Source organism: Platalea leucorodia, assembly GCF_965183815.1.
Source record: "Platalea leucorodia genome assembly, chromosome: 1".
In the NCBI taxonomy this organism is placed as follows: domain Eukaryota; kingdom Metazoa; phylum Chordata; class Aves; order Pelecaniformes; family Threskiornithidae; genus Platalea; species Platalea leucorodia.
The window spans coordinates 72606730-72626959 of record NC_138823.1 but is presented as its reverse complement, the minus strand read 5'-3'; the positions used below and the strand labels follow the sequence as shown (position 1 = coordinate 72626959).

At 36.7% G+C, this 20230-nt stretch overlaps 1 protein-coding gene across 2 annotated transcripts in view; it reads right to left on the bottom strand.

Moving 5' to 3' along the window:
* TMEM245 (transmembrane protein 245) overlaps nucleotides 1–20230 on the bottom strand; it is a gene marked incomplete at its 5' end in the record, with an annotated part of 86084 nt that overhangs the window by 47102 nt on the left and 18752 nt on the right. The window contains 4 exons of one of the 2 annotated variants that reach the window (XM_082330234.1): nucleotides 1073–1177; nucleotides 7736–7759; nucleotides 12776–12945; nucleotides 17222–17434. In XM_082330234.1, the coding sequence (XP_082186360.1) occupies nucleotides 1073–1177; nucleotides 7736–7759; nucleotides 12776–12945; nucleotides 17222–17434 (512 nt within the window). The remainder of the gene's footprint in view (nucleotides 1–1072; nucleotides 1178–7735; nucleotides 7760–12775; nucleotides 12946–17221; nucleotides 17435–20230) is intronic. The other variant, XM_082330233.1, reaches the window with a different exon arrangement.

The window sequence follows — 20230 nt, the reverse complement described above, 5'->3', positions numbered from 1 at the left end:
CTGTTCTGACGATTTTAGTCACAGACTGTGTGACTAGTAATAGCAAATGGAAATTTAAACCTTATCTCATCAGTAGAAAAAATTCTAACAATACAGCAGTGCTGTCAAGGGAAGTACTAAAATACAAAGCACAGTTTCAGATATACCTTTTTAAGCCATGGATCAAAGAAGTGTAAAAATTAATGAATGCTCAGCTCTAATGTGACCAACCATGCTACGAAGTGCCTCACCAAATTAATTCTTCAATCAGAATGATAAAAGACACCTTTTATAAATATCTTTATGTTCCTTTTATGAATATAAGGAAGCTTTAGGCAGGAATGTTTGCACAACTTTTAAAGCTTTCAATTTTAAGTACTCAACATTATACAAGCCTACATTTTGGAAAAAAAGAGATGGACATCAGAGCCCACTGATTTTTGTTCCGTAACTGTATTCAAGTCAAACATTCAATCTCTATTGACTGTTTCAAGCATGAATACAGCTCCATTAAAAAAAAAAAAAAAAAAAGTACATGAGTGACCTCTTCTGGTGAGCAAAAAAAAACCCCCAACAACAAATCAAAAATCAATTTCAGGGAACATGTGATCATGAATCTCAGCACATTTAAACTCAGAACAGGATTCCATTAGGTCATTACAGGCAATTACACAAACAAATTGACAAATGCACCTTAAGCATTTTGCAAATATGTTTCTGATGTAAGGTAAATTAAAAAGAAAAAATTCTAAGTGGCTCTGTCGTTGACAAGAAAAGTGTAACAGGATGCAAACCAAATCTGTTTCTGTAATATATAAGCTAGTAATTCTTTTACTAGAATAAATTTCGTATTTCCAAATGTCTATATATTAGTTTTGTCATATGTAAATAAACATATAAATACTAATACATATAAATATATAAATTTTTATATATAAGTAGTCTTGGAATGGTAACAAGTTCAACTACAGGGCACTTAGTTGCTAAATTTTTCAAAAAATTCTTTAAATTAGACAGTTTTGCATAAATATCAGTAACCTTCATTCAGCATGTAAAAATGAGCTCTATGAATACATTCCTTAGCACACTGTACCTTTGCAGTAAGGAGCAGGGCTAGCAGAAGGGTTCCTATCACTAGCAAAAATATTATGAAAATGCTGATTATTTTATCTAGCATTTTCTCCAACCACACGATCATCTGTGCAGAAAAAAGAAAAAACAAATCAGAGCATCTAAATCAATCTTTAATGAAAGCAATGCTATATGCTATATGACAGTATTGTTACCTTTATGTACAATCAGAGTGCAAAATGAGGCTCTAATCAAACAGCATTTATGCCCAAGCTTGGAGATGAACAATTAACAAGCGATGTTAGCAGGATTAAGGTCATGGTATGACATGTGATTTTGCAAACGACATTTACACATTACCACAAGACACAGCAAGCTCTCTGCAAAGCAAGCAATAATTCAACATTTATTCACTAGACCTAAAGAAGCTGGCGTTCATGTCAGCTATGAACTGATATTTGTCTTTGTTTCCTGTCCTTCAGCAACTTGGAAACTTACAGACACTATCTGCCCAGGACTTGGAAGCTATCAAGGTATACTGTAAAGTACAACCATGACTTTCAAATCTGAATAGCTAATAGCCATCTAAATGACAAATGAGGTACTTCTGCAAGTAACCAAATTTTTAAAGCTGCTCATCACCTTCTGAACTGAAATGGGGCTAGAGGTTTTCTACCTTATTGAACATCTGGCCAGCACTTATTCAGCACTGACTATTTCTATCCACTTTCAATCTTGAAAGGATGCTTAGCATTAAACATGCATCAGCTAAACCTACTGATACAGGAAACAGGCATGGATGTTGTTCTGTTGGTTTATGGCAAGGCCTATTCTGTATGTGTCCACAAACAAGGATACCACTTAAGATTAGAGAAATTCTGAGAATGTCATTCAAAACAATAAAACTGCTCAGCCACGCAACTATGCAGAGTGTTCTAAAATTGTGCAAGCTGAGCTTCATCTCATACACAAATTGACTGTTTACATAAAAAGCTGTGAAAGCCCATGCAAGTATGACCAAATAAATTTTTCTAGCTTCTATAGTTCAAATATCAAGGCTATTTCTACTCCATCTGGCATTACTGCAGGAAAAAGTAGAAGAAATACAGCTGTAAAATTTGTGCTTTAAGAGAACTGAGGTCAAAGCTATTGTGCAGCAGAGGAAAGTACTTCCAAGTGAGTACAAGTTATATATTCAGTGATTAGGCTGGTAACTTTTAGTTTGAGATCTTACAGAACTAGTAATATGCTTGCTGATGGTTTACATTAGTTCTTTCTTCATTATTTACCCTATCCCTACACGTGAAATTGGCCCTGGAAAAACTAACTTCTACAGACTGCAGTGTGATGACTGAATTGGTTAACACTGGAGCTATATCTCCTATTTGAAAAAAAAGTAAGGATTTTTTTTTTGGTGCTCATCCTGTAGCATCTGAGCAGGTAATGTACATTAGGCAATTATTTTTAAACTTCAAGTTCTTTTACAACCAGCTCCTTGTTTGATCTAAATTAACACAAGGATTATATTCAGCATTTTGGAACTGTTGTTCAAAATGATGAAGAAAACTGGAGGAAAGCAAAATCCTTTTAAAAGGAACAAGTGTTGAGCCAGCAAGGTTTTGTAATAAAATGTGCACTATACTACGACCTGCAGAAAGGAATTCAGAGAACCTAAAAGAATCTGCAAAATCTTTTGTCTTAGATATTTTTAACATTTCTCAGCATTGCTGAAATAGTTCAGCCATCAGAAATGCCCTGCCAGTGCTGGAGGGAGGTTACCTGCCTGCAGCAGTACTACAGCTTTCTGAAAAATTCTGAGTGGCATCTACATGGGGCTGTTACCTCTTTGGAAATAAGACTGCAAACAGGATTTGCTGTGCCCTTCCAAGCCTCACATACATCTGAGGATTATGCAAGAGAAGCAAGAAATAATAGTCCCTTTTTTAAAGGTCAGAAATCAAAAATATCACTGAAAAACACTGGATGGCCAGGGGATGGAAATTTTATAGCATGGGCTTCAAAATGAAGATATTAAAAATTAAAGCTGCCCTTGTTATTTCTTAGTTAACAAAGTTCAAACTAATTGCTGTTTACTTTCTAAGTTAGAGCTAAAAGAAATCTGCTAGTCAGTCTTACATATAGCAACTTAATCAGACTCACTGAATCCAAGAAATCGGAGGTACTGTCAGCGATTTCCACAAATGCTAGCCTTAATGATTGTGTGAGTGGTATCCAACAGATAAAATCTGAGTGCAGCTGAACCTGGATGCTTCAGGTGTTTCACCGTGGTAGCAACTACTAGAAGATCAAGCTCCGAAAGATAAGGATGAGGACTTTCTCTGAAAGAGAGGATCTTTTCTTGACACTCCTTACTGTGGGTTGAAGTATGCCTACACTGCCATTGAGGTGCAGCTGCAGCACATGCAAAGCCTGAATTACCTTTAATCTACCTAGTAAAGTAATGGCAGTACTGATGGTGTACCAGCACAGGCAGCAGCCTCAGCCATCCAAGCCCACCTTGTGTTTATTCACCTGGGCAGGTAGCCCAAGCAAGATATATGAAAGCCAAGTCTGGTATGCCTACAGGTACTGCAATTACATCTCTCACCACAGTCTTAAAGAGATCCAAGTTATACAACTGGTACAGACAAATCACGGGAGAAGACTGAATTGGACCGAGTACTGTAGAAGTACAGAGATGCACAACATTCGTTTAGGGGCTATATTTACTCCCTCTCCTTTAATTTGCTTGCTATTAAACCTCCCTTCCTTCCTCTACATTTACCCACAATACTTCCTTAGGAAGCACTCACCTTTGCACACTCATGCTAAATAATGCATTGGTGCTATGTTACTGCAGGTAAACTAGACTGTTAAATCCCTGTGTGCTTGTACTTACCACTGAATCAGGTCCAGATTTCGTTCTTACCCCAACCCTCTGAGACCTCCCTTTACATCCTTCCTGTAAACCATGGCCATGCACACAAAGACAAACATATACTGACTAAACACTAGTCATTAGCCAGAGATCATGAAGTTTTAAATCCAGTTCCAAGCTTCTAATCTAAAGATTAGTCAACAGCAGGAAGCTGATGCTGCCACAAAATCCAAAATTATGCAAGGGTAAAGGCAAGCCAGGCTCCTAAGCTACAGAAGGTCACACTTGTAAAACCAGACTGAAATGGTACGGATTTGTGGTAGACTTCACAAAAAAACCTATCCTTAATTGTCACAGTTTTGAAGGGAAAGGTATCAACTTTTTTTTAATTTTAAAAATTCAGCTCACTGTAGAAAAAAGTTTTTAAGATGAGTTGCATTCTGTTAAAATGCTTCTCAATTATTTGCAAGTATTCCCTGCTTTCAACTTTTGGCTGGTGATACAAACCATATTACACTGAGCTGTAATAGAACTACAGCTCGTGCTTAACAATCAGGAATCCTACTATCTGGACAGGTTCTCCATGTTATGCAGTAAGATACATCATCTATGAACTCATATTTTCATATGTTTCATACTGCATAGCCATCAGAACACTAGTTTTTCTGGTATGTTTTATCTACTGCATTACCCACGCAGTGAAGCATACCCAGACATCTACTTCATTTTCAATTAAATCTACATGAAATTACCAAAAAGGATTGTTTGGTTGTTTGTTTGTTTTTTTTTTTTTTCTTCCCCCCTTTAAAGAGTTTCACTATCTGTCAGGGTTTTTTCCAAGACATTCCTTAGACTTGTTGACATTTCCCTTTAGTTCAATTAATGTTTGAGGGTATCATCTTATTAATATCATCTGATGAGAACAAGGGGAAGCCTGTAAGCAGGACACATCCCAGAGTTACGCTGAAATGAGTCAGGTAAGTAGTTAAGTTAGAAGAGACGGAGAACAGTCCATGTGAGGTCTCAAAGTCTACTCACACCAGTGTCCCCCCAACATCAACAGCATACTTTAGCAATTCTTTCCTAAGACTCCTGCCGTAGACAATGTTATAAAGAAGAAATCATGCTAGCCCAACTGAACCTATTCTATATTTTGGGCTACATATACCACGCAAAACTATGTGATTATATAGTATTCTTGTTTGTGGGGGAGGGGCGGCAGCGGCAGGGGGGAAGAGTTTCAAGCAGCTCTTTGACAGAAGGTCTTAGAACAGGAAGAAAAAAAACCTAAGGTTTATCACTAGCAGCCATAATCAACCATCATTTCAAACTCTGCCATCTCTAGGTGGCGTATTTTTAGTTTCTTGGTGGATTATCAGAAATTTACCTGGATGTTCTCACAAGTACTTCCCTTCCAAGACAGGCAAAAAGGAGAAAGGTGCAAAGGAAGCAACCTTTCAGCTGCATCCAGTGTTCTGTATTACAAACCTCCTCCTTCCTTTGCCTCTGGTAGAGTATGATTTTTTTTTAAATGTAATTATTAAAAAAACAAAAAAACAAACAAAAAAAAAAAAAAAAACCAACCCAACAAAACAAACACACAAGAACCTGATACAGTTTGCATAGTATGTTTTTTACTCTTTATTTTTAATCTTGATTATAGTATTATTACTACTTGCTCGTGCACAGGAGTCAGCACTGCATGTAACATTATTGGACTTTCAAGATCTCTTCCTATGAAACTGTAAAGTAAAACAGTAGTTTTCAAAAATAGCTCCTAGGAACTAAAAAAACAAACAAAAAAAAAAACAAAAAAAAACCAAACCTCTGTTAAAAAACTACATCCACAGGGTTTTGCCCCAATAATGCAAATGTCTAAACTAAAAATAAAATCCAGACATTTTAGAGTTCAAAGTCATTACAATGAAATTATTTTTGCAACCTATCAATATGAAGAGGGGGAAAAAAAAAATCTACATACATGAATTTTTAAACAAGAAAGTGACAAACTCAGAGACAGAAAAAAATAGTTGAGACCAAACTTTCACCTGTGGCTCACTGGACTCAGCTCTTCACCTAAACTGTGCTAACAAATGAATACCTAACAAAAAAATTTTTTTATGAAGGGTTATGGTTGCACATATTTACTAATCATAAGTCACTCACATAACACAAACATTTCAAAGTCAGGAAATACAAAAATGTAATTTTAAAACAACCAAACTATATTCAAGGGCAAAAGAACATTCAAAATTTGCCTTCTTAGTGGACAATTATAACTGAATCATAAGGCAAGCAACTCTACCCTCTTGTTCAGAAACACAGAAAGCCCCCCATCATATAGCCCTGAGTTCACTGATTAAATACTGAAGATCAAACTTTCTAAACGCATTATAGCTGCTCAGCCTGGACACTACGTGCAGCATTACTCCCCATCCGCCACCCACAGCAGATACCGGCTGTGCGGCCCCATTTCATCGTTTACAAGAACCTTTCAGAGAGTTGTGCCAGTGCCCCCGCGGCCTCCAGGCTCTACTCTGTTCTGCTTGTTTCCAACAGCATTCAGAACGACAGCATTTCAGGTGTCTTTCACAACACGCAAGGCAGATCTATGGCTTCTATTGTAATAGCTACTCATAGAAAGGATGGGTTGTTGTTCATAAAACCACAGTAATCATTCTGACTCTCCCGCTAATACCGAAGTGGTAAGTGAGGATAAAAGTTACTGCTGGAAGCATAACCCATTTCCAGATATTGTATTTGATTTTTTTCCTCTTTCACTTAATTACTTGGTTTTCATATATTTTATCACGTACTAGATTTTCACCTTTAAAACTCTGAGGTCCTACAGATGTACACATGCTACAGGCATCCCTCTGTGGCTCTGTGCTTGCCTGAAGCTATGACACTGCCCAAGTCCCAGAGAGATATCACTGCATTGAGGAGTTGTCCAGATTTCAGTCACACATGAGGCCAAACACGGACTGAATCAGTTTTAACTTCTCTTGGGATGACAGCTCCCCAAAGAACAACAGGTAACCCTAGTTGATCAAGATGAACCATGGGAACTGAGAGGCACATTTCTTATAAAACACATCACACACTTGTAAAAGAAGAAAGAAAGGAACACGGAAGAAAAACATATTTTAGCTATCCCAACTGCTTTAATTATATTTTTAAATTTTTTTTAACTAGCCCTCACTTCACTTAAGACCGTCGTTAGATTCAGCAGTTCTGAGACCATGAGTATTCTCATTTCACTCCTGCTACACCGAGTACCACTGAGTATACAGGCCAGCTTGACACTTCAAAAGTAACAGCACTGACTGAAGCCAGTCAATGCACTATTTGCAAGCACCTACATTCCTAGCGTTACAACTGTCCTTCACCCTCACCACTGCCATGTTAATTCAGTTAACTGATGCTTTCTCTGAGCAGAGAACATCTCTCCAGTCCGGGAGAGAACTGGTTTTGTTACACATACAAGGGGGGACCAGGTGGAGATCAACTGCTCTTAAATGGAAGTGCCACTAAATCAAACTACCACTTGAAAGGCTAATGCAATATTCTGCTGTACAAAACATTTAAGTATATGCATTCATTTTAGTAGAAGACAAGAGATCAGGTAGAATTTTATGACCTTCAGTAGCTTATATCAAGAGCTGGAAGAGAGACACTTGGTAGAGAAAACTAAGAAGCAAGGCATGTTAAGGAATGTTCATGCTGGAAAAAAAAAAAAACAAAACAAAAACCTCCCCAAAACCACAGAATCCATTAGTTGGAATCACAATTTTTCTGTTTATTTACCTTCTTATTAAGCCAGTGCCACAGCTTGTCAGTGGCAGGGGGAGATGGAAGAAAAGGGAAAAAAAGACAAGAACACAGTGGAAAATTATTGAAAAATGCAGTAATAGAGAGGGGGGAAAAAAGCAATGAGAGGCAGGCAAAGTCATCCACAGAATGAAAATGAAATTGTTCCAGACACAAAGGTAAATTGCAATAGGAAGAAAAGATCACAACAACTTATAATGCAAGAATCTAGATTTTACTATTAACATGCACTTTTTGAAACAATGAAGGATATAACAAATAAGAACAACTTTAATGATATTAACAGAGCTATCAGCATAATCTAAGCAATTCCAGTTTAATTATACTGAGAGCTAACATTTCAGATTTCAGTGCAGGACTTGTAAAAGTACTCTGAGAAGGGCACTTTACTGAAATACCAAAACTTAACATGTTTACTTGTTTATTGCATTAATACTCCCATTCAGGCAGTTTCCTATATATTTCAGAACACTCCTATTATGTCAACTACTGCTAAACAAATTTTATGTTTTTTTAGTACCACATTCATATTACGACATTCACATTCAATGGCACAACATCAAATATGTAATTAAATCTGATATACACAACAGCAAATTGTAGATCAAATAAATGTATGGATTTCATGTAATTCTATTGGTTATGCAGAATGCTCTTTGCACTTCTCAACAGTCAATTCTCCTTTTGTACTATAATTATTTTTCCTTACTAATTCTCACCCATACTGCTCAAGTACACCCATTTTAGGATCTAGTTTATGTAGGACTATACTAATATAAGGACTTATAATATAAGGACTTATAATATAGTCCTTATATAATATAAGTCTTTATATTATAAGGACTATACTAATTCTAGCCATTAGTAATCAGTTAGCAGCATAATCACGACAGTGAAAAGCTTTAATGTTATTATTCATCTGTGTTAGAGGTTAAGATCAAGTACGTGAAGTTTGTTTCTCCCTGAAAACAGGATCACTGAATGCTCAATAAATCTAGTGTTTCCACCAGTTGCCAGAAATTATATTAGCTCCCAATGAAAACAAAACGTAAAAACATTTCAAATTTAAAAAAATCTCAGAACGTTAATTAAGTTATATCAGAAGCAAAAAGCAGATTTACAAAGAAACATGAACATCAGGAAACATGAAAATAAAATATGTCACAAAGCACCCACTTTTACTACTCATGGAAAGAATCACAGTAATGGAAAGCAATGACAAAGCTTCAAAAGCCTCAAATTGACACTGTAGAATTTGCTTCTATTTTACCTCTTAACCTATGGAATAATTTATCAGTGAAAAAAGGTAAAGTTGTTTACTGATTCAACAACATACCTTTGCCTTTAACTTTATTTCCACGTATTAAAGTCCACTATACATTACGTTCAGTTTGGAAAAATCATAGATCTCATGGCTGTATTTCTCCACTTTGCAACTCCAATACAACAAAAGCTAGAGCTCTATTGTTAGCCTGAGACTTTAGCAGAATGTGAAAGGAAGTCTTTGGTACTTTTCTGTAATTTCAGCCTCCTGGAATTTGATGATAAATACAATAACTAGAAAATAACATTATTTGCCAAAGGTAACAATCATTTTTTTATCAATGTTTAAGACAGTATCTGGGAGGCTCTACCTGCCTACCACCTTACCAATACTGATGTTTAAGTAGTTCTACAAATGTAATCAATCTACATTTAAAAATAGGCTACAGCTTAATTCTAATCTTTAAGTCATGCAAAATAAGTAAGCTACAGCCACTCTTCCAGTATTTTATTGGAAAACTATTTATATAAGATCTTACGTGTCTATGGAATTATTTCCTAGAATAATATATGCACTGGTAAAGACTCTGCCTGTTTTCTGTGTTTGCTTTAACTATGCGCTAAACTTGGTACCACGAGAACCAAACCCTGACTTTACCCAAAGTCCAAACAATCTATTACATTCCTCCATATATAAAATTCTAGTTATACCTAGAAAAAGCATACAATAACTACATGATTCACTGAAGTCTACCAGAAAGCATGCATGCAAAATACTAGCACATTCTAATTAATAAGTCTAGTGCATGCAGCTGAACAACTGCCTATGCTGCTGAACTCCCTAACAAACTCTAATCAAAATAAAACTAGAGTCACCATATTAAAAGATAAGTCTTCTTTTAAAAAATAAAAAAAATTATCAGTGAAGCAAATTATTAGTTCTTGACTGTTGATAAGAACATGCATGATGCCATATCCATTAAGACGACCTTGATGGATGACAACAGAAACCTCCCTACTCTTTCTTCCAGGAAGTCTCTCATATCTGAACTGCTGTGTCTGTTGGCTCCATGGGGCAAATGCACAACCAGGGACTAAAGAATACAGTAAGGACATCCTATTTCCATGGTCCATATTTAAAGCAGGCCTGCACATACAGGCACAGCCTGACCTACTGTTTATAAAGAAAATGAAGAGCAATGCCCTACTTTCTTTCCTCTTGATCAGAACTTCTCTTCAGTTCAAATTTGTCTGCATTTCCAAGATAACCAGAGGCTGATGAGCAGTGGGAAAGAAGAAGAGCCATTCTTTTCTTACTGCTTTTTTTTAAGGAACAGACATAATCAGTAAAACCTAAAGATTTGCATGCATGAGCAGTACTCTCCCATAATTTCCCGCGATGGGTTATTTTCTGGACCAGCTACACTAGCCTCCTAATCTTTGTTTGGGAAAAAAAGACATGCCACTCTAAGATGTCTTCCTCATCCTCACTACCTTTTACTCAAAACTGGAACTATTTCCTAATCAGGCATACCACTTTAGGAAGACCAAGTAGTATCACTGGATACTTGTGTGAAACAGACCTTGTCAATGGCTTGTTGTACTTAGCTAAGAGCCCCAATACGTCCTGATGCGGAGATTCAGCCTCCAATTAACTCGGTATACAAAAAATAAAAACAAAAACAAACAAACAAAAATCACTAAGCAGCTTCAGCTCCCAGGAAAAGAAAGTACAAATAAAATATTAAAAAATTAAACATCTAATTGCAAAGGAAACGGTCCTTCAATCTTGGCTTCTCACACAAACACAAAAGGTAAACTGTAACAATTTCCTCCATGAATTTCTATTTTGTGTTTGCATATTTTTACTTCCTCTTCAACAGCGCCTACTGAAGCCAAAATATTTGGTAATCCAACTTAAATACAGCTCATCCATTCTTTCTAAAAAAACTTGCAAGGATGTCATTTTCATTCCTCTCCTTTCCCTGTCCCCACAAAAATCAGTTACCCAATATCCTATGGCATTGCTTCCCAAATTCTCAGAGAGAAGATGCATCTACGATCCTACAATGCACAGAATAAGCATATCCAGTAGGACTTAAAAGATATGAAAGCATTAGTGTGATAAGCATTGGAAGACCACATATAATTCCAGCCACCCATGATAAAGCCAGGTGAACTGTAATTAGAATAGGCACAAATGAGGACAACAGAATCATGCAGAGTATCAAGTGTCCTTCTTATAAGGGCTAAAAGAGCTTGAATTGCTTTAATACACACAGCACAGACTCAGAAGGAATAACTGTCATCTAAAAAAATGGGAGGTAGAGCGGAGATGAAGAAATGAGTTGTGCCAACACTGTTCTTTTGCTTAGACAAGAACAACATTAATATAAACTGACCTTAAATACATTTAAGCTGAAGAGTGGGAAGTTCTGCTGCACATTACAACAAAAGCCCTACCTTCTTTAAGGAGAAAAGACTTAGTGGAATTAGGAAGGATACTATATCATATAGTTATGCAATACAAGGATACTAAACTTGACAACTCATGAAATACAATACATATGATGTCGTGTCTAGAGTCTTCTCACTTACAAAACAAAAGCTTTTAATGAAAAGCTTTGTATAATGTAAGCTTTTTTCCTAACATGTTAATACTTTCCACTGCCTTTGGAAACCCCCTTGATCTTGTTCATAGCTGTGTTCCAAAAGGCTTTTCCTTTTTCAAATTCTTCCCCAATGAACTCTGTGAAATCGTTACTTATTTCCTACAGCCATTTTAATGCTTTTGTTGACCTTCTGACATCCATTTACCCATTAGATCTGGGCTTAAGCTCTTCCTTTTCCTGTAGGAATTCAAAGCTATAAACTGCAGACGGATCTGCCAAGGTACAGATGCTCTGAGAAATGTACTTACAGGGTTCAGCTCTTCAGTTATAGAAACTCTGAGGTAACGGCTTTTTCTAAAGCAGAGAATACTTCAACAACACAGTTACAGAAAGCACATTATTACACACTGGCATAGCTATTACAAACAAAATAATCTATCAGGTTAAGTCAAAACTTCACAATCCTGAATGGAGGAGCCTTCATAAATTTTATGGATCTTTCCAACTCTGCAATTTACAATGCAAATGTGGGTGCATTTTGAGTGGGGGAGAAGGGAGAGGAGCACAGAAGCCTTATTCTATGGCACTTCCCAAATACCTTATCCCACATATTTCTTCTCTTACAGAGGGAAGCCTTCCTTCTGTACCACCATGCCCCTGTGTTCAACAACTATACTTCCATACAGTATAAACAAATGTGTTCGAACTAGCTCAGGCCCTACTTACGGAATAAAATTAGTTGCTCTTTAAATTAAGTTTTCACAACAGAAGTAGGAACGTCTCATCCTTCAGATTAAAGCTCATTACGTTTAACTTCAAAATCTTTCTAATCAGGTAAGGTGACTGAATCATGAGAAGTTTGCCTTACTCAGATAAGGAATCTTCTAAAGCTAACTCAACATTTAAAAAGTGACTTCTGTCAAGCTTTGCATGTCACCATTTAACAAAATTTAAATGTGTACTTCAGTGTGAATAGTGACAGAAGAGACATGGTTTAAAATACACCATAAAACAGATATAGTTTTACATGAGACATGTCCATTAGTGACAGACATTCATTTTAGAATTAAAGCGTCTCGGCATACAGTGAACAGAGAGTAAAACAAACTTTCAGGTTGCTTAAGGAAATAAGTAGAAATACCTTACTGTCAAGCTTTAGCATGACTCTTCCGAGCCCTCTGATGGGCCGTGGAGCAAGAGCTTCCTGACGTTCCTTCACAAAATTTTCAACAAGTTGCCACCAACTTTTGCAATGCTTTGCCATGAAGTTCAAAACTCCAAAATGAACCACGAGTTTTTTAAGTGCCCAAACTGTAACCATAAGAAGGAAATTAAGTATTAAAGATTTCAGAGGAGCACCACAAGACTACGCATCTATTCCATTCTGAAAGACCTATGAAAAAGAAAGAAAAAGGTTCTTGAGTTTTATTTCCCATTAGAAACCACTTTCAGAATTTTCAAGTGGTTTTAGCACTAATCTCCTCACTCGCTTTACACCCATGCTTATCCACATGGAATTTAGATGGCAGCAGAAGAAAGGGGCCTGTGCACTACCTGATTATGCAGCTAACGAACTTGAGCAAGGCCTGGGATAAGCAGATGTCATTCCATGATTCCAGTACAATGGATTTATCACATCTTCACACATACACCACGCCAGATGACTACACATAAAATACTGCATTCAGAACTTAACAGTACGTTACACATAAAAGAAAGTTTTCAGCCTCAATTCGTAAGTTTTAGGCCTTCTATACTGTTAAAGCTGTATCTTTCCTTTAAGAACTGACAGCACATCATGCGTAATTTCACAGTAAAGAAGTGTTCATTTAAACCTTGCAACCGAAATACAATTACTGATTAATTTTCCTTTTAAACATCAAAAACATTGAGATCAGCCTTTTATCTTGGCTTGAAGATGATCACACAAAGCTTCAGAAAAATCCATACTGCTCCTCAAAAGCAGACAACAGAAGAAATATTTACAAATAGATCAAAAAAATTAGTCAGTGTTAAAAATTCTACTTACACAGTAAAATAACTTTCTGTGAAAATGCTAGCAGTGCTCCTCCAATTATATAGTATTTATAGCAACATTTGATACTTAAGTCCTCATCATTACATTCAAGTCTACTTTTAATAGAGTTTTTTTATTATGAAAGACTATTCACCAAACTACATTCATTACTTACTGCCATACATCAACACCACAATAATTCCCTCATCCTCAAAAATTCACATCATGCTTCTACTTGGAGACGTGTAAAATGACATACATAGCCGAAAAGCTTAACTTTTAATAGCCAGAGGGCATTTATCAAAGTTCCACAAGAGCCCATTATCTGTAAGCCACTTGTGTAACAGTTTACGTTCTTGTTCATGGAAAGCTCATTCGACGATTTGCTGACATTTGGTTTTCTTACCCTCTGGCACCACCATGTGGCAAATACAGGATTTATTCTCTTGAAAAAAATAGAATAATCTAATATTCATGTAGGAAACATACAAAAAAGAAGAAAATACAGTGCGAGTGCCAGCACCTAACTTACAGGTTGAAGTTTTGTATGACAAAATGCAACTCATGGTAAATACACAAACTGCTGCTCAGCAAAACAGGGCAAGCTTGCATTTTACAAGGTGAACAACATACCTGAAATGGCATTGTAACCTTCTGCTATTATTTAAAAATAAGTGTTTAAATAATATCTTCTAAAATAGCTGAGTGTACGCTCATTGCAAAGGTGATGTCAGGAGGTGCTACAGTCAATCACACAGCTGTAATTATATTAGGTTAAAAAGAGGCAAGAGAGAAAAAGCTAAAGAAGGACTGTTACTAGAAAGTTGTCAGCAAAGGAAGAGAAAGGTTGCATAAAAAGAAATTCCAAACATCTCCAGGAAGCAGAAAATGACCTCAAGAGAAAAACAAAATTAAAAAAAAGGATGCAACAGAACAAGCAAGGAAGTAAATGAAAGATCTTAAAAAGAGACAATACCAGGATTCCCAGGCTCACATCACTGATTGCTTAGCTTTTGAATTCAAAAGTCATTTTTTCACCTTTTCATTTTATGGTATAGTTATGGTATAATTTTTCCACTCTCTACATTAAGCAATTTTAAAAGAGCTTCTCATTCTACTGAAGTACAAATGCCTTCAAGGAAAAGTGTTAATGGTACCAAGATATTTCTAATAATCTAAATGCTACTTCATGTAAATCCTGTCTACCAATATAAGGAACTCTGGTGAAATTAACACCTTTCTAGTTAACGTTTTGTGAGGTTACTTTATTTTTTTTACATACTAGAAGCATTCTCCTTAAGGTCTCAGAAGTGCTTGAAGTTATTAGTCTCCTTAAACTTTAAGAGTTGCAAGAAAACTTGCTTTATAAGCCTTCCTATTTTCCACTACCAAATATTTTTAATACCACCTCTCTCTTAACAATCCAGGTTATCACCATTCACCTTCTAACATTTAATGTGGTCCACTGTTCTAAATTTTGCTCTGTTCATCATTATACTGCCTTTTAATAATATGTTTATGGTGACCTAGTTGTATTCAGTTATATGTCAAGAAAACGCACTTAATTGCCCAGTGTCACTGCTAAGGCAACAAGTCACAAATATTCTCAAAATTAATTTCTATTTTGGCATGAGTTTACTGTTCAGGTAGCTATTTTACACCTAATGACTCGAGCAGCTGTATTCATCCATTTCAGTTATAGATGTGCACTTCAATCTAAATTTGTCTGGCTCAAGCTTAAAACCATTCATTGTTGTCTGCCTAACTGCAAAACTATTGCATCCATTTTTCCTCCCACCCAAGTAGGTATTTCTAAATAGTGGTTAAGTCACAGTAAATTAAGCCACTTGAAGCTCTGCTTCTAGTAAGTCTAAAATATATTTTCTAATCCCTTTATCATTTTTATGATTTATTTATGAGCTACATCCAACCTGCCATTGCCATTTCCCATAATGCCCAGACACCAAAACTGGGCAGTTTCTTCTGTAGCAACTACACTGGAATGAAACAAAGATCAAACCCCTCTCTCCTCTTACCCTGTATTCAGCTATTTCTATGCCTAACCATCACATTACCCTTCAGCTGCTGCTGCAGTGCCACAGCCAAATGTGCAACTCTTCCTTTCACCATGCCTCTCAGAGTTCCCAGCCCCTTGAACCCGTAAGCATGGCCCCACAGTCATCATTTCCTGTTGCACAACTAGAGGGTTTATAATGGCTTTGTGTATTGGGTGTAAATCGCAAGATTTTGGTAGCAGGGTGGCCACTGGGGTGGCCTCCATGGGGAGAAACCAGGGGCTGCCTTGTGCCAGACACAGTTGGTTCCAGGTGGCTCCACAATGGACTCACCACAAGCCAAAGCTGAACCCATCAGGCATGGGTGCGGTTCCTCTGTGAAAATATATTTAAAAAATGGCAGAAAACACTAGCGAGGGAAAAGAGGAGGGAACACAAAGAGAACACGTGACTGGAGAGGAAGAAGGAACAGAGGGGTGAACACAGGGAATAAAAAGGCCAGGGGAGTAGAAGTGCTCCACGGTGGAGCAGGCACACCACTCAGAGGGACCGTGGCCTATGGAGGACCCATGCCAGAGCAGGTACACCTCCCGAAGGGACTGTGGCCTAGGGATGAGGAGATGCCCGAGCTGGTACCTCCCCAAGGGACTGCAGCTCATGGATGAGCCCACTGAGCCTCGAAGACAGGAAAAGTTATTGGCTCTGTGGGTACTTGGCCACTAGCTGGGGCCAACCCACCACACTTGGTAAAAGGGAAAATAGCTACATTTAAGTAGTAAATACATTTAAAAGTGCTGAAAATTAGCTTTTTAACTGAAGTTTAGAGAAAATCCAAGCAAATTAGGAAACTCACTCTGTTTACAGTAGGGGGATGGGACAAAACGTCTTCAGATTCATAGCAGCTCATGCATATTTCCAGAGTTCCCATCTTCTCCATTCACCCCCCAAAAGAGTATTGGAAAAAGTGGCACTCAGTTTTAAAATAACCTTTTTAGATAGCTATCATAACTACTCCATTCTTGCTTGATATTTAAGAGAACAGATGCATGTAGATATGAAGCAACAAAGCTAATTAACCTCAGAGCCAGAATTAGAATCAAATTTATCTTGTGACTTGTCCACAGAGCCTAGCAACCCATTTTTAATAGAAATTAAAAGTTAGCATGAGCTGTGCTTCACCACTGAATAACAGCTAAAATATTCTTTACCTATAGGTACACAAACATGAAAGACATGACATCAAGAGGAAGAAAAACAAAGTATTCTAAACCAGAAGTATTCTTACAATGTAAGGTATGGCACTAAATTATTCCAGGTAACTGCAACAGCCAGACAAAGGAATTTTACAGAGTTGTCCACTACATGGTACCAGACAGTGCACATCAATCTTCCTATCTGAAGCTACAATTCATCTTGTCTTAACAAAAAGTCTTGAAAGTTTTAAATTAAAACTCATACAAGCCTACAAGCTTTTCCTTCTATTTTATTTAAACACAAAGCCTAAGGCTATCCAAAGTCATCATTTAATATACATTTTTAATGACTGGATTATTACCTGCAAAAGGCACCGGTAAAAGCTGCACAATCCAGAAATTTAGCCAGATCTGGACAATGACAATGGCCCACACAAGTGTAACAAAGTAAATATCACTAGTTTTCTTTTTTCTAAGAAAAGATCCAATCTCAGGTCTTTGTCTGCTCCCAGAAGAGGATGAAGAGGAGGAGAAAGATGATGAAGCATGTGGAGGCTGATCACCTTCTGTTGCTCCTAAAACAAACAAATGCAAACAAAGAAGTGAAAATTATCACATTAATGTTCACCACAACAGAATATGCTCCCTAGTCCCAAATCAACCTTTTTTTTTCAGTTGGGCTTTTTTTGGTTTGGTTTGTTTTGGGGTTTTTTTTTGTTTGGTTTTTTTTGTTTGTTTGTTTGTTTTTTTTTTTTTTGTAATTTCTCTAAAAGACAGAGATAGCCTTGGCACTGATCTGAATTTTGAAAAGTTAGAATAGGGCTGTATAAGCTCTCTGGCATCATGCAACACCATGCCTAGCAGCGCTGGGAGGAGGAGAGAAGAAAACATGCTACAGCCTCTAAGAGGCCTCCTGTCACTGCAGGTAAATTACAAGCCAAATATATTTCATCAAAGAACTGTAAAACCCTGAAAAACACAAAGCGTAATTCACTTCTAAAAGAAATCTAAAGTCTTAAAAGAAATCTTTGATTTCTCTTTACTTCAAGTACTCAAAAAGAAATCTTAGATTTGCTGAAAGCTCATTTAAATTAAACAAAAAAAATACAGTATAGGTTGAAGAGAAAGCTTGTGTATCTTACAGATTTCTTACTACACTACTTCTTTTCCTGAACACTCACATTACAAACATAGCACTCATACTGTGACCCTAAATTACTTGTTTGTGTAATATATTTTAGTAACAACAGCAAGCATAAATCAGTGGGTAAAAAAATGTTGTCATTCTCTCATTTATAAGTTATTAAACATGAAATTCAATTTAAAAATGTGAACTGATGTTTTAAAGGCACTTATAAATAAACAGTGAATAGTCATTTCAGGCAAAAATATTATGTCCAAATTAAAATTCTTGTATAGAGAACACAGTAATTTATTTATTCATTTAACTTTTTAGTTGGTAGATCTGCCTAGTATGTGCGACACCAAATCCCCCTTCAGCTGCTATATGTAGAATCTCTGCCTGAGAACACCAGTATTAACTTTTACTGAGGCCCCATGCTGGTGGCAAAATGCACACACTTCCCACACAGCATTACTTGAGAAAAATTTGCAGCCATGGTGGAAGAACACACACACAAGAAAACCTGAAAAGTTACTCTATGCTGAAGAATAAAAGGCAATTTGTTATGTTGGTACATACTACAGCAGGTAAGTAATGAACACAACTCTTTCACTGGACTTGTGTCACATCAATACCAACCACTCTCCTCACATGAAGAAAAACTGCTGTAAAAACTGTATTATAATACACTACATGCATATCAGTCAAACAACTCATGTTCCACACATGCGGTTTTAGCTGCAATGTGTCACTAAAGTCATTCCTAGCCTAAAGCGTAACAGCTAGAACGTACAAAAAGACAAGACAGATTTGTCATACGTGTACAGTAGTGGTAAGTGACAAATTCTGCAGCCTCACACACTGGATGAACACTCTTCTTTTGTTGTAGAAGTCTGCACTGGTGTTCTACAAGTAAGGGGAACTATTTTTAGAGCTTATAAACACTTCCCCACCTCACTAATACAATATCTATTGATTCTCCCCGTTGATAGACACTGGGACGATGACAGAAACGTCAGCTGGTTGCTGGTAACATATCTGGTGGAACTTCGGAATATTCCCGAAGGAGTTACAACGTGTAACCTAAAAGAAGGAACTCTGCAAGCAGCCTAAACACAGCAGAAGCTTCAGGTGGAGTACTTCTTGGCAAATCAGTTCATGTCTCAAAAGGATGAAGGCCAACCCTATCATACACAAACTACACTTTGGAGAAAAAGACACAAGTCAATTTTTCATAAGGGGAGAAACAGTTACCTGTAAACAGAAACTTTCCTAGAAAGACAAAGTGTTTTTGTCAGAAGAAATAACTATCATTCCCCTGTACTTCTCAGTCTATTTTTAACGAAGCAGAAGAGTACTAATAGAAACAAATGGATCCAGCTTACGATGCACTAAAGGAACACAAATCTGAAAGCAGTATATCCATAATTGAGAAATCTCCCCTATCAATTCAACTTATTCAACATTTTTCTTTTTACTTTTTTTGCTCCAAAATTAATATAATAAACATAAGAAATAATATGACAACAAGCAGAAACTCAAATATTTATCAAAGGGAAGGAAGTGCTAAAAGCCAAAATAGAAAAAACAAAGGAATTTAATATGCTGAAGTCTATGCCTCAAGATTAAAGTTATCTGACACTTTTTGCCCCAAAAGCCCTTAGCAGAGTCACTTTTATGAAAGAAAAAAGAATATTGCTTCTTTTGGTAATGAAAAATTTGATCAACATATTTTTGCAATGAAGAAAATCTTAATTAAATAACAGCAATGGTGATGTTAAGAGTAGTACCAACTAAACTGCCTCATTCTCTTACAGTTTCCCTATTAACTTGAGCAGACTGTACACAGAATGCAAAACACAGATGGGAAAGAACTGACAAATGGGAAAAAAAAAAAATTTAAAAAAAAAGGGAAAGAAAAAAAAAGAAGACTAAAACTTCCTAGGGGATCCCAAGACAAGAAAGCAGAATGAATGCAGTTCCGCAGCACTTCAAGCCAAACTAAACTGGCGCTGCCAATGACCCAGTATTCTCACCATGACAAACACACAGATTCCTTAGCATCAGAACTGCCATTCAGATGACTATCGTAAGTCAGTTCACAAAGTTGATCCACCCAAAAAACCCACCAAACTTTGCAAATGAAAAAAGTCACATTTTGTTGGCAAGATATGCTCTGCAAACCAAGGCATGAATGCCTTTTCAACACAAATAGGAAAAAAAGGACTATCAGAAAACTGATTGAGAG